Consider the following 15,059-nt stretch of genomic DNA (forward strand, 5'->3'; position numbering starts at 1 on the left):
AGATAGTGTTTCTTAATTACATCCTCAAACTCATTCTTGCTGACAGAAGGGAGCTCTGAAGATGAAAGTCATTCTCTAAAAATATGATCTACCTTAAGCCCACACAGTTGTTAAGCCAGTAAGCATGAATTCCTTCTAAATAAGTAGCGTTTTTATTTTGGAATAAACTTGATGTTGTGCTGCTGTGCTTACTACCTAGTTAAAGCTGAACATCACAACACTCTTGTCTGTTCCTTCCAGCTCTTCATAGCCTGTGGAACTGCATGGATTATTTTTTTTTTTTAATATCCTGAGTGAATACTTGAATACGTCTTTCCTATAGACGTCCTATAGAAGTCAGTAAGCTCTGAAATCAAATACTATCATGTCCATACAACTTTCCTCATGTTAACACTATACAACGCTGCCTACCTGAAAGTTGATTATCAGTTGTTTTGTCCTTCACTTACTAGCAATCTGGATCATCATTTCTCTGAAATACTTAAAATATTTTACATTCTTCTAGAAGATGAACTGTCAGTATTACACCTTCTATATTATAGAGAAAAAAAAAAAAAGAAAAAAAAAAAATCGGCAGCAGTTTCCAGAAGATTCCCATACAAGGAAAAAATGTTAACAACATCCATTCAGATTTATGAAGAGCAAGGTACAGCGCCGAACTTGCTAAAAACCTCTATAGCAAGATTCTGACCAACAGTTCAGACTGTGGTCAGAATACACAAATAGTTCTGGAGGTTTTAGAACTCATTCATAAAGTTTACTCCGAACTGAGAATTACAGGACCAGGCTAACGGATCACATTCCATCTCCTTCACAAAAGAGACAAAGCTTCAAAAAGGTCTCTGCTACTTTGTTTGGTAGACCAACATAAGTAGGTACAAGACACAAAAGCCATCAGTGACCAATTGAAATAAATCATCACTGTGGTAGGCACTACAGGCAGGATTCAAACTGACATACACTGCTGACCAAGCAATCTGCACCAATTTCAATAAACCTACTGCCAGTAGTTCTAGGGTCAAAAGGTAGCAAGTACACACACCTCTTCACGTTGGAAAACGATACAACTCAAATATACTGCATAGAAGGAGGATGCTGCTTTTATGCTGGAAGGTTTTATTTCCATTGCTCATTCAAATAAATTTGCTAAAAAAAGATAACTTCTGCCTTTAGCAGCAATTCAGCACTGATTTGTATGCATTTTGATGATTGAAACTTGGTGGAAAAGGTTTTATCAGCTTTTTCAAAGAAATCCATCTAAAACCATATTTCTATACTTCTTGACTTTTCTTGATTATAAAACTACTGTAGTTATCTTAAATACCTCCAGAACCAGGCAGCTAAAAAAGTCTCTTCATTTCAAATTTACAAAAACTGGAAAAATCTTTGAAAAGAAAACATTTTGTGCTATTACTTGCAATTTTAATGTTTTAAAACAGTCAAACCCTTCAAGTTCAAGCAGTAATTCAAACTAAGCTGGTTTTGGCTGTCAAATATATTATATTCAAATAATACATAAACTTACGTGAGGTACTTGGTCTTATGTAACCTTCAATCTAGAAAGCAGACATAGTTTTATATTAGATTTTTCTTGTAAGAGTTCATTACAATAGTCCCTATTGCAACAGTCTGTAGAGACAGAATAAGTAGTTTTATTCGTCCTAGCACAGTTTTACAAATTATATATAACCAGTACAAATTAAATTTGAGAGAAAATTCCCAAACATTTGAGAAAGTTAAATTGTGTTAGTTAAGAATCACTGAAGTAAAGCATTAAAATCTCCAGCTGGACATTTTCTAACTAAAAGGAAATTAACTTCTTCAACAGCTTCATTTTTTTCACAGGAATTTCAAGACTGTTGTTCCTTTCCCCACATGTTTTAGGGTGACTTTAGCTTACATCTTGATTCTACTTAGCACTGCACTTTCTAGTCACACACAAGAATTTAACATGATTTGTCAGCAGTACTTTTAAAGCTTCCTAGGTCAAACATAAATGCACTGGTTAAAAATACATTATTGGATATTTAACATTTACTTCCAGTTACCTTATACATTTTTAATCCTTCAGTCTTCTCTAGCTCTCCTGCTATTCTTTTCAGAAATGAGACTTTGCATTCTTTTACATCTGTTGCCTTTCTCTTCATTTTGTCTGGAAATTCTTTAGACTGTTGGCAAAAACAGTTTTAAATGAGCAACGTCAAAATTCATATATTAAAAAACAGGCACATTTCATTTCTTGGACAAGCTTCTAAGGACTGGTAAACGTAGTTTTGAATATGAGGAGGTAGTTTCTCCTCCATAACACAATCATTTAAACGTTAATGTTGAAAATGTACAGGCTGTCTTCACAACACAATTTGGATACTACATGAAGTTTGCAATTGAAAGGTAGTGTGCTCTGTACAATATCCAACAATACCATGGGCATGCTGAAAAATGAGAGAGAACCAAGGACTGAGAACCTGATCTCAAATGAGATTAAAACTCTTAAGAACAGAGTTCAAGAAGATGCAGACATGCACCTCTGGATCACATTTTCAGTAGTTCACAGCCTTATAGCTATTCCTGTTGGTGTGACCCATCAATACTCAGTCAAGCAATTATTAGTGACATCAAATGGGGGAGGTTACACTTCAAACTTGATGTAGGTATTCAGAGGAAAAAAATTATCTTTTTTTTCCTATCTTGTGATCAAAATTACTTACTATGTATGCTCTTCTGTGTTTATATCCACTAAGATGTTCTATCATGGGCGCCATCTCTGTATTAAACCCACACAGCTTGCATTCATAATGCGGCTCTCTTCTTCCTTCAAATCTGATTTCAACCACATGTTCTAAGCCTGTAAAAGCAAGAATTACGAACATCTATATTTAAAATAGATATTATAAACAGAAGTATTTTTTTCAAAGATGCTCACTAGAAGCCAAAATTAATAAAGAAGAGTATTCCATTTTCAGAATTTCAATGCTACTTCAAGATCACAAAGGTCAGGCTTGCTACCCACATAAATTAAATTCTTTTCTTTACAATGTTTTATTCAGGAGGGAAAAAAAAAAAAAAAAAACTTCTTTGGAAGATTTGCAAACTCAGTAAAACAAAAATATAGCTACTCTCCTGCCAGGATATTTTTAAGCAACAAAAAAACCACATTTCCTTCAATACAGCCATATGAGATAATTAATGGAGACATATCAGTCAGTCAAACAAAAAACAAAGACAGGAAATACCATATCAAGTTCTGTATTAAAAACAAATCAATTTCAATTACTCAATCAAATAGAATTTGAGTAGCAAATTGTAACGTTTGAGTAGCACAAAACATATCCAGAAATAACAATAATCCCTTCATAAAATCAAGTCCTTTGTTAGATAATTTTTTTTTTTTTTTTTTTTAAGCAAATCCATTTTCTCTCCTGTTGATTCTTAATTTTGTTCCTAGTCACTGAAAGACAGACTGCATCTTAGAAACACTCAAAACTCCCTAGATGTGATGCTTATAACTAGCATTAAAAAGTTTACTTATAAACTTGTGCTGCATAAGGAGCGACAGGCAGGTGAAGGCAGCAGGACAGGTGTGTCCACTAAGCACTGATAATGCTGCATGTGGAAAATTCCTGGCTTCTCAGAACAAGTGAGAGGGACAAACTTGAAAGATTTCTGCAAAGGGCCACAAAAATGATGAAGGAACATAAATACTTTTCAGGAGGAAAGGCTAAGAGAGCTGGAAGTGTTCAGCTTGGAATAGAGAAGAAAGGAACCTCGATGCATACAAGCATACACGAAGGGAAGGTGCAAAGAAGATAAATACAGGCTCTTATCAGTGGTGCCCAGTGACAGAACAAGACGCAATGGGTTAAAACTGAAGCACAGGAGATGAATTCACCGTGAGAACGACTGGTTATCAACAGAAGTTGCAGAGTCTCCACCACCTAGCAGATATTCTAAAGCTACCTAGATACAGTCTTAATCATCCTGCTTGGTGCTTGAACAAGGGAGTTGGGCAAGATGACCTCCAGATGGTCCTTCCAATCTCAGTCTTTTTGTTTTCTGCAAAAAGCATCCTTACTGAGATGGTTCCTTCAGGAAGTAATTATCTAACTAGCAAGGTGCATAGAAGAGGTGACTTTTACAATGGTTGTGTAACAAGTTAAACTTTAGAAGGCATAATGTATAAGATATTTCTCATTAATTACCCAACAACAATTACATAATGAAACAGTATCAACATACCACCTCAGATTTCAAAACACATGCAATACAAAGATATAGCATTCAGAAAACAAAAAAACAACATACCAACTAGAGGTTCTTCTCTTTTGGGATCATTAATAAAATCCTTCAGACACGTAATGTCCTTTGTGAGTCCTCTCTTCACTAAGGTAAAAAAAAAAATAATACACAAATAAATATTACAGTAAAATGAACAAGTGCATTAGACAGCTTACATCCAATTTCTATGATTTTACAGGAGTTTCTAATTGAAACTTATGAGAAACAAAGCTAATTTTCACTCTGAAATGTGAAAAAGAAATGGATAGGATCTCTATCACTCACAAGAAGACTCCAGCACCGCACTTTCAATAGCATTTTTACACATAAGAAATTAATGACTTCAAGAGATCCAAAGAAACAAAAAAAGATCATCTAGCAGAATCCAACTTACTGACAAAACACTCTCAAGTTCACATTCATAGCCTGTCCCAGACCATGTCAGTCAATATTAAAAGAAAGAATTAAAAAAACAAGCAAACCAATTTGCCTGCCTCTCATTTCTGCTAAAACTCTAATGATCATATTGCACTCTCTATATTACTTGTTTGGAATCTGGAGTTCGATACTCATATTGCCTTAAATCTAATAAAGAGACATAAATTCACTAACATGGCACTAATTGAAACTCCCTGCATTCTCTGGGCAGACCAGAAGCTGCACAATCATGTTTGTTATGCTCCTGAGCATTAACTAGAATTCTTTCAGTCAGGGGTGTCTCTCACTCCTCACTGGGTTTTATTTACTTGGTTTTATCCTTAACTGTCCTAGAACACGTTTAAAGTATCCCTGGTCAACTCAGAGCACCAGCTACACCTATCTGTAAAACAAACTCAGTGAGACAATAAATGTGTTCAAAGTATTGGCTATTATAAAAGAGTATGCTCAAGTGTTAAAATATCTGTTTCTACATCTGATAAAAATGTGCAGAACTAGAAGTTATCTTCCTAATTACTTACAAGTAATACATACACCCCCAGTGAGATGGCTGAGTCACCATCCCCGAATGTGCTTAAAATCCATTTGCACATGGTGCTCAGAGGCATCATTTAGCAGAGGGTTGCTTAGGGTAGTATCGTTAGATTGCAGTTGGACTTGATCTTGAAGGTCTCTTCCAACCTGAACAATTCTACGATTCTGTGATTTTAAGTGTATTTCAACCTACTACATTTCCTAAGAAGAGTCATAACAACTGACAGTTTCTTCAAATCCAAGCAAACAGAAGTTGGAAGTCCAAGCACTAAACAATGTGTTTCCGTTTCTTGTCCTTCTAGGACACCAGGTTACATTCAGAGAAGAACATTATCAGGACAGTGAACTCCATGTTTGCTCTTTATGTTCATTCCACCAGGAATACGTTTTTGCCGCCACCAAGCCAAATGTCAGGGCTGCATATATTAAAAAAATACTTCACAAAATGCCAGCACTTAATATATACCCATTATCTGTTGTAACTTAAATGTGGTAGAAGATACCTGACAGGACAACTCCTGCCACAGGATAGTGAGGCCAAATCTTCCAAAACTTTACAGGCCTTCTTAGTTTTATTTATTTATTTGGACATGCATCTTGTTTTACATGCTTCTGTTAAACTTTCACTGTACTGTATTTGTATATACAAGCATGCTACAGAATGCTCAGTTGAAAACTTCATGATCTAAAAAGATATTAGATAATCAAGAAGAAAAAAAAACTATGATGCCTCAGGTATTGAATCATTTCACTGAAAATACACACCTAAGAACTTTTCTTAAATAAAATAACCAGTGCACAAGAGAAACATTTGGTAACTTGCATTACTTCTTAAGAAATCAATTAACAAACGCTTTGATGGCTTTATTTTAATGATGCCCAAAGTTGTATTTAAAAAGGAGGTTAGCTCATTTACATTCAGATACCTGGTCTCTGCGTTTCATAGCTCATCGTAGTTCGGAAGGGAGCTGGAGGACCTAAGATGACAGTTTGACAGTCAGACCAATTCTTCTCAAATGCTCATAAGTACATAATAGATCATCCAACCATGTTAACAACCTGAACAGTTATCTTCACTATGCCTGTTTAATAAAGGCTAAGTTTACAATGGTATTTCATCTTGGTGCACTTTCCTTCTGTAACTTAACTTTCCCAAATATGAAAAAGTCTTCTTTTCTGCTCACCTTCCTTACTTATACAGTATACCAAACACATGGATAAATACCAGAAAAAACACAGTGTATCCCATTACTTCATTTTTATTTTTATTTTTTTAATTGCTTTGCATACCATCTAATTATTTATTTTAGCTATTCGGTTTTCTGCATGAAAGCAGATCCAGCAGAATAGGTGCCTGACAGACAAACTCACACCTAAATATTTAGAGTCTAGATAGTCCCAAGTCATTAAATTGCATGACAAGAACAGTACTTTTACACAGGCATCTGTACATATTTTTAACCAATTTCAGAGTGAATGTTTGAACAAGCTTTTTTTAAACATGACCCCTTCATTGGGAACTTCTCTCCCTTGCTCCATTCATCCTTAAATCCATACACACAGACATACCCAAGTGAGCTTCAATGATGCTCTCAGCATTTTGGAAATCGTTACAACCAAGATTAAATGAAAACTGACATGCAGATCATACAATTCAGATCATACAAATCTGTGTTACATTTAGCTTAAAAACTTGAAAAATTAGACTACTCATTTGTTCATGCAATTCTTATTTTTGAAGAGATTTTCCACGCTCATAGCAAATACTGTATGCTGCATATAGCACAGACTTCCTCCTTCTGCACAAGATCAGCAGTGAAGAAATACATACCAGAACTGTAAATCAGATCAAAGCTGCAAATATTCTGCAAACAACTATTAACATAAGGGAGGGGTATAAGTAATTGTGAGAAATCAAGACGGACGTAAGTTACCCAGCTTTTTCAGTAAAAAGCTTTGAAGATCATGGTAGTATAAACCAAAGAGGCTCTCCAGATTCTTTGCAAGTATGAAAACTACTTAATTCCAGAGCTGTTTTGTTAGGCTGTGTACAGCCTGAGTTGGATTTCGGGTCCAGCACGCCATGACAACATGGTCAAAAGCTAAATAACACCAACACACACCTGCAGAAAACTATTCTTCTATTTTAGTTTGCTGCAACAAGGTTAAGTTTACACATACAGTTCAAGCTTAAGTAACACAACAACAACCCGCTTACAACTCCTACTACCACCAAAGATACCCAGAGTGTTTTTTGTCTTTCCTTGTTCTCAAACATTTGCAGATAGCTACCACAGTCTCTGCTAACAGCTCAACAGAAGTTATTACCCAGTAAGACACTCTCCCACGCACTGATGCTAGTTTTGCATGCTAGAACTTAAGTTTGACATTTATGAGCCCCATGGCCTTGTAATTAGACTACTAATAATGTTAAATTGTATTTCTTAAGTATCTCAAAACCAGAGCAGTAGTATTTTCACTTATAGCCTATCAGACTGATAAATGAGCTGGAAAAATCAGCTGCACTTCCGCACTTAATGAGGTATGAGTAGCAACCCAGACCCTTACTGGTGTTCAGCAAACAGTGTCCATTGCAATTAACCTCTTCATCAGTAACCTGACTGATGCACAGAACACCATCAGCAAACTCAGAGACAACGCAGGAATACAACTGATGTCAAGGCTTTAGTTGAGCAGGACTTTGGGAACACTGATTATTAAAGAAACTTTAAGTAACATAAGAACTGAAGAGTTCTACAGCTGAACGAATGCCACTTACGAGCACAAGCTGAGCAGCTGCACAGTTACTAAGAACCTGATGGTATTGACAGACGCAAGTTGAACACCAGCCAAAAGCAATTCTCTGCAAACAAGGTAAAGCCCCTTCTGAGGGTCTGTACAGGCAACTGGAATTGTTTACTCTGGTAAAGTAGAGGTTAAGAGGAGATTTAATTGCGTCAGTACTCAAGCAGCAGTTACAAAGACTAGTCAAACCTTTTCAAGAGGTGGCAAAAGTATAACAAAGAGAAAACAGATTGCTACTTAGGAGGCACAGGTTTACTTCGTTAGGATGAAAGTTATTTAAGACAGGGCAACAGCTCCAGATTGATTAAATGGAGGTGGCAGACTGTCCTTGAAGACCTTCACCTCTTTGATAAGGAAGGCATGATTAACTTTGGCAGCAGACCTAATTCAAGCAGGAAATAAGATGAGATAGCCTCAGGAAATCCCTTCTGAATAGCAATTTTATTTAGTATGGAATATTTTCCAGATATTTGCAATCTATACTAACAAAACCAAAATCCCTCTCCTTCTAATATTCAGTGACACTGTTCTTAACATATTTGTTTTCCTCCTCCTCCTATACGTATACCTGTATTTGTAATGCACATACACTTGCACTGACTGTCAGATATCACCAATTCAGTTACTCCAGAACAGCAATGTACTGAACTCAGCAGAGTAGATAGATTTTTCAACACAAGAGGTGAAGCGCACAATCTATTCAGTCAAAGCTACAACAGTTTTCCAAATTTATTCCTTCTTTGGCCAAAAGAACATAGGAAAGAAATGCTCAATCTCCTCCCTTCCTGATCCCTGAACACACGGATGAAACTGCCTCAACTACAGCTGAAAGAACGACCACTGTGCAAAGAAACCACATGACCAAAATTCATATACTTTCTAAGTTAAATCAAAGCTCAAGAAAGTCCTAGAACTTCAGTATCATCTTTTCCCACATCATCTATTTAGATCCTCTCTTCCAAATTGGTTGAGAAACAAAAACAACCAGATACCCACTTTTGCCTACCATAAAACTAACTTGTTGATGGTTTTGCCATGTGGAAACTTGAACCGTATCCACAAGTCGTTCTTACGGAAAGCAGCACTCCTCCAAACACAGCCATCTGTAAACAGACTTATTTCCTGGCCTGACTTTAAAGGCAACTAGATTGTGCAGTTAAACAGCCGGGTTTGTCACACTCACTGCTGCTTGAAAAACTCAGCATCCAAACAATTGTGGGAAATTGGCATTTTAGTTTATGAATGATTGCTGCATTGGCGTTGTTCTCCCCACTGAGAAAGGAATTTATTATTAATTCTGCTGCAAAGAAGACATTGCTGATGATAATGTAAAACATTTTCAACGTCAAACTTCATATTCTCAAGTACTCGTTCTTCAGACAGTGCACATTTCAGATACCCATCAGGTTCTGTCCCAAGCGATTTCCAAGAAAACTCATCCTTCACTCTGACAACATCCATACATTTTTGCTCCTGGTTCCTGAAACTCCACTGTGAGCATGCTGTCATGTCTCATTCTCACTGGAGTATTTGACAATACTCACTAGAACAGCACACAACAGCAATAAGAGCATCCCAGGAAATTATATCCTAAAATGAAAACGGACTTATACTTTACATAATAGGTGTTAAGAATATCCATGCCCATCACTAAGTAATCCACAAATGCTCTGTCTACAATTTATTCATTCTCACTGTGTGTCTGCAAACTGTAGAATTCATCAGCTATTTAAAATAAAAAAAAGTCAACCATATTCAGACTTTATTCTTATATCTCAGAGCACATCCATGGATTTCCAGGAGCTACAGACTCTCAAGGTAAAATGTAACAGGTAATATACTTGTTGAAGAGTTTAAGTATCTGCCTTAAATTAACAGCTCTGTAATTCACCCCTTCCCACCCCATCCCCAACCCCCCCCCCAAAAAAACAAAAAAAACCAACTAAATAGAAGCAAATAGAAAACCATGTGCACCCCTAAGACAAATAACTTCAGCAACTTCAGTAACTTCAGCAGGATAACTTTCGGCCTTCTCTGGACAAGACAACTGTAACAAGAGCTTACAGAGCTGGCTTCCCACGTGCAGGTCTTCGCTGAAGTGCAGGTCAAGACAGACAAAGAATACAGGAGACATCAATACTATGTATATTCATTCCACATTAGAAGTAAAAAGATGCTTATTGCTTCAACATGGTTTACTGTGGTTCGGGATTTTCTGGATTAAACAAAGCGCACCTTGTAAAGTTTCTGCCTTGTGGCATCCTGTGATGCTGTGACTACTCCAAAAGTTAGCTCCAGTTGGTTTCCTCAAGTTGCATATGAAGATTACTCTCCTTAACAATCAGGGACTTACCCATTTCCGAAGATATATCTCAGCTGAAAATCTTTAACGTATGATACGTCGGGAGATGCTGTGGCTGAAACGACCATATGTTCTTACCTTGAACCTTCATGAAATGCTGAGCCTACAGTAGATTAAGCAGTATCATTTTCCAGAAGCGTAGGTCTTTCTGACAGACACCTGCATCCCACCACTCTTCCTGCTGTCTTGCTATCACACTTTCTTCTGTCCTCTTAAACAAGTTTCAGTTTTCATACTATGCATCTTTTGCATTACTTCTCTAAAACAAGACTTTACATTCTTGAAACGGAAACTATTCAGCAATCAAGCTTACAAGATTACATTCATCATCAGTACCATTCTTAATGATCTTTTCCAGTACGAAATCCAAAGCATGGTATAGAAACTCATCTTCCTCTAAAAATATTCCACCCATGGCCAAAAAAATCTGTTGTTACTGAGATATCAATAAAATTCTACACCGCTGAAAACCCCTTGGGACACTGCATAGACACGTGCATCTTCAGAACTCTTGCAGAATTTGTCAAGTAGCATTTCTAAGAGGAGCACTGCATGCTGATCTCATGTGTACTGATGCAGAACATCTCAGAGCTGTTCACACACTTGAATGATGTGCCTTGCACAAACATTCTGTTTTCAGCCCGAAACCACCAGTGCAGGTAACAGAGGCCAGGGTCTTAGAAAATAGACTCTGATCAGTGCTTTCACTGGATCTTCCTCCTGTGCTGATTCTTCAGAGTGCAGTAAGAGGTGAGCTCAGCCAGCAGCGCTTCTGTCAGTGAAGGGCTGACATCACATTGTTCTGTGCAGATACGTACTCAGAAGCCATTCTGACTAATCTGGTTCAAAAGATACTGGAGAACAGACATCAAAGCCAAAACGTGTTTCTGTAAGCCTAGTTTCTTAGGAGAACATGCTAAAAAGATGAACTAGAAATGAAAGGCTTGTTTCTTGTGATGGCTGTACATCCATTCCAGTTCATAATCTTCACAATAGTTTTTATTCACTACTTCCATATATGCCAGTGTTCTCTGCTTGTGGTACTTTAAAAATCTTGTGCATCCATGCTTTTATAGCACACCATATTGAAGCAAGTCATATCCCAGATTTTGAGTCCTTTTACCATTTACTCTCATTTTCTTGGCACATGTCAGTCTGGATCCATATTCTCATTTTATGGAACAACATTCCCCAACAACTCAGTTTACACTGAGTGGGTCTTTGCTACTCCAGTCCACACTACAATGAAGAAAGGCATAACATTCCTGTGATGCAGCTAGGCAAGTTCAGCACAGGCAAAGCAGCATCTGCAGCAGTGCTGTGTTAGCCTACTTGTATAGATTCTTAGCATACTGCCTGAAGCTTAGCAATGAGAGCACGAAGCTGACAACAAGCAGAAGACAGTTTAGCTTGGGAAGGTAAGAAACTAAGATATGGCCTACCTATTCCTCCATTAAACAGATATATAGGTACTTAGAAGTGGAAAGGCAAAATTAAGGAAGGCGTCGTACTGGTAAGTATTTATTAACTCAACAGTTCATTAGACAAATACCTCAAAAAATGTTCAGCATATAAAGAGAACCATAGTTACAGGTGTACAGATATGACAAATGCAGATATACAAACTACCGGAAGAGCAACAAATATTAAACCCCCCAAGTAGTATCTACACTAAAAAGCTGGAAAGATAAAAGCATTATACTTACAATAGACAGTCTTGAATCTCAGTGCTTCTTCTTTCTTTAGTAATGAAGATGCAAGTCATCCCAAAATAAAATAAGAAAAAGAAATTAATGTGCTGCGCCGTTTGAAGGAAAAATCCCGTACTTCTTAAGCAAAGCCTTTGCAGACAAATTACAATACAGGCCAAAGTTTCCATTATCAAATAGGAAAAAATGAGCCTTTATGATTATCTGCAAAAGCTCGAAGTACTGGCAAAAGCATACTTACAGTTAACATAAGGTAAATTTCAAGAAAGCCCTGGTATTAATGGAATTGTAAGATACCAGAACTTACAACCAGAATTGTAAGAAACCAAAACTTTGGTTTCCACATGACTGCAGCCCCTAAAGTTCCAAAAACTGTAGTTCCAACAAGAAAAAACCTCACACAGAAAAGAATAACAAGCTAACAAAAAAACAGCTTTCCCAACATATTGGGTGGGTTTGTATAAAATTCCAGGATAGCCAAGTCTCCTGAAACTTTATTCTGTCATGAAGAACGGGAAAAGTGGCTTTCATCAGCTGGATCCAGAACAGATCACTTTTTGGAAGCATCTGAGAAAAAGAGTAACTTAAATTTCCATTTTAAAACGTGGCTAAAACCAATACTGACTTATTTTTAGACCTTTTTAGCAAATATGTACAAACTTGCCACCAAAAAAAATGAAAAGAAGCGTCATCATTCACAGCAAGACAGTTGTTTACTCACGAGCACTTCATGGAGTTCAGTGCTCTATTTTCAGTACTCAGTGCCACGGAAGATATGTTGCATGTGAATGTGACAGCTCAATAACAATCAAGACTGACACAACAGTTTTGTCTCCTTTCAAGAAGCTAAACAGTTGATCTTTCACAGTAGCTAAAAACAAAATAGAGAAAAAAAGGAAGTCACTTCACCCCAGTAGCATCACAGATAGTGAGTGTGTGGTGCTGCATGAACTCAGCAGGATCCTGTAAGCTTGGAACACAGGGTCTTCCTTCCAGTTATACTGCCACAAGTACTTTTGTTATGCATAAACCACTTGTCATTCTACACCAATTTAACAATAAACAGCTGTTAATACCTGACATTTCAGAGAAGCATTGAAAAATATTAGCAACTGCGAGCTGCTGTTGAAAGAAAGTTTCTTCCTAACCACTTCTGGACAACCAATTTCAACTGCACTTAGATTATTGCTTTAACACTAAAAATGTTGCGACCCATCAGTTTCAAACTGTGGAACAAGTAAAACAGAACTTCTCCAGTGAGTGCTTTAAAAATAAAGGAAGAGGAAAACAAAAGAAAAAAAGAACAACAAAACTGTTTTGAGAGTGAATATTCTCACATATTGAGAAACTTTTTCTCTGTCCTTGTGTAACAAGCAAATTGCAACAACTGTTTTTGAGCTAAGACTGTAAAAAGTTAGAGTAACTTTTAACAAAGTGTCTAACTATGAGAAGTCAAAACTCAAAAACTGCTGTTCCAACCTCCTAGACACATTTTGAGATTAGTCTCCACAAATTCCAAGGTCAAGGGTTATCAAACAAAACACTGTTTCACATGCTGTTAATTATGTAAACATCATCTAACTCTTCCTAAATACATACACCCTTGAAATCACATAAGCTACGTCAGCAGCGAATTAACAGAAACTCCATTTATTCAACAGAACGGCTTAGGTTGGAAGGGCCCTCAAAGCCCACCCTCCCCACCCCATGCCATGGGCAGGCTGCCCCCCACAGCTCAGCTGCCCAGGGCCCCATCCAACCAGGCCTAGAGCCTTCAGGAACGGGGCACCACAGCTTCTCTGGGCAGCTGTGCCAGCGCCTCACCGCCCTCTGAACAAAGTTCCCCCAAACACCTAACCTACATCTCCTCTCTTTTGGTCTAAAGCCATTTCCCCCTTTCCTTTCACTAAAAGCTGGTCTCTCTCCTGTTTATAAGCTCCTCTCAGGTACTGGAAAGACACAACGAGGTCCCAAATCTTCCTCTTCTCCAGGCTGAACAAGCCCAGCTCCTTCAGCCTGTCATCACAGGACAGATTCTCCAGCCCTCTGATCATCTTCACCATCCTCCTGTGGACCCACTCCAACAGCACAAATGCCTTTCTTGTGCTGATGGCCCCAGGCCTGGACACAGTACTCCAGATGCAGCCTCACGAGGGCAGAGTAGAGGAGGACAATCAATTCCCTCACCCTGCTGGTCACTCCTCTTTTGATGCAGCCCAGGAAACATTTGGCCTTCCCAGATGCAAGAGCACACAGCTGGCTCACTGTTAAGCTTTTTGCCCATCAGGTTCCCCATGTCCCTCTCCAAAGGATTGCATTCAATGAGTTCTTCTCCCAGTTTGCACATATATCTGCAACTGCTCTGACCCAAGTGCAACATCACACACTTGGCCAAGTTGAACCTCAGAAAATACCCATGTGCCCACTTCTCAAGCCTGTCCAGTTCCCTTTCATGGCATTCCTCCCTTCTATTGCATCCAATGCACCACTCAGTATGGTGTCATCTGCAAACTTGCTGAGGGTGCACTCAATCCCACTGCCTACATCACTGATAAATACGTTCAAGAAAACTGATCCCAAGACTTCCATTCATCACCAGTCTCCACTTGTATATAGACCCATTGACCATAACCCACTGGCTGCAACCAGCCAACCAATTCTTTATCCACCACCTTCATCCAGCCTTCAAATCCTTATCTCCCCAGCTGATAGATAAGGAGGTATTACAGGCTCACATTATAGGCCTTGGAGAAGTCCAGATAAACAACATCAGTTGCTCTTCTTTTGTCCACCAATGCCTTTTGCTCCATTACAGAGATTGGTTGGGCACGATCTGCCTTTGCTGAAATTATGTTGGCTGTCTCATATCTCCTCTTTGTCTCACACATGCCTTCACATAGCTTCCAAAAGGATCTGCCCCATGATCTTCCCAGGCA

General features: G+C 38.0%; 1 protein-coding gene across 1 annotated transcript in view; it reads right to left on the bottom strand.

Annotated features, from left to right (window-relative positions):
• The window catches only part of LOC128091262 (uncharacterized), a 33,298-nt gene that overhangs the window by 13,006 nt on the left and 5,233 nt on the right, over positions 1-15,059 (bottom strand). Inside the window, exons 4-9 of the mRNA XM_052704324.1 lie at positions 12,121-12,154; positions 6,174-6,224; positions 4,303-4,380; positions 2,709-2,845; positions 2,049-2,168; positions 1,526-1,556 (exon numbers count right to left, since the gene is read on the bottom strand). Coding sequence (XP_052560284.1) covers positions 1,526-1,556; positions 2,049-2,168; positions 2,709-2,845; positions 4,303-4,380; positions 6,174-6,224; positions 12,121-12,154 — 451 coding nt within the window. The remainder of the gene's footprint in view (positions 1-1,525; positions 1,557-2,048; positions 2,169-2,708; positions 2,846-4,302; positions 4,381-6,173; positions 6,225-12,120; positions 12,155-15,059) is intronic.

This window comes from Tympanuchus pallidicinctus, unplaced genomic scaffold (genome assembly GCF_026119805.1).
Source record: "Tympanuchus pallidicinctus isolate F22 unplaced genomic scaffold, pur_lepc_1.0 scaffold5, whole genome shotgun sequence".
Taxonomy (NCBI): domain Eukaryota; kingdom Metazoa; phylum Chordata; class Aves; order Galliformes; family Phasianidae; genus Tympanuchus; species Tympanuchus pallidicinctus.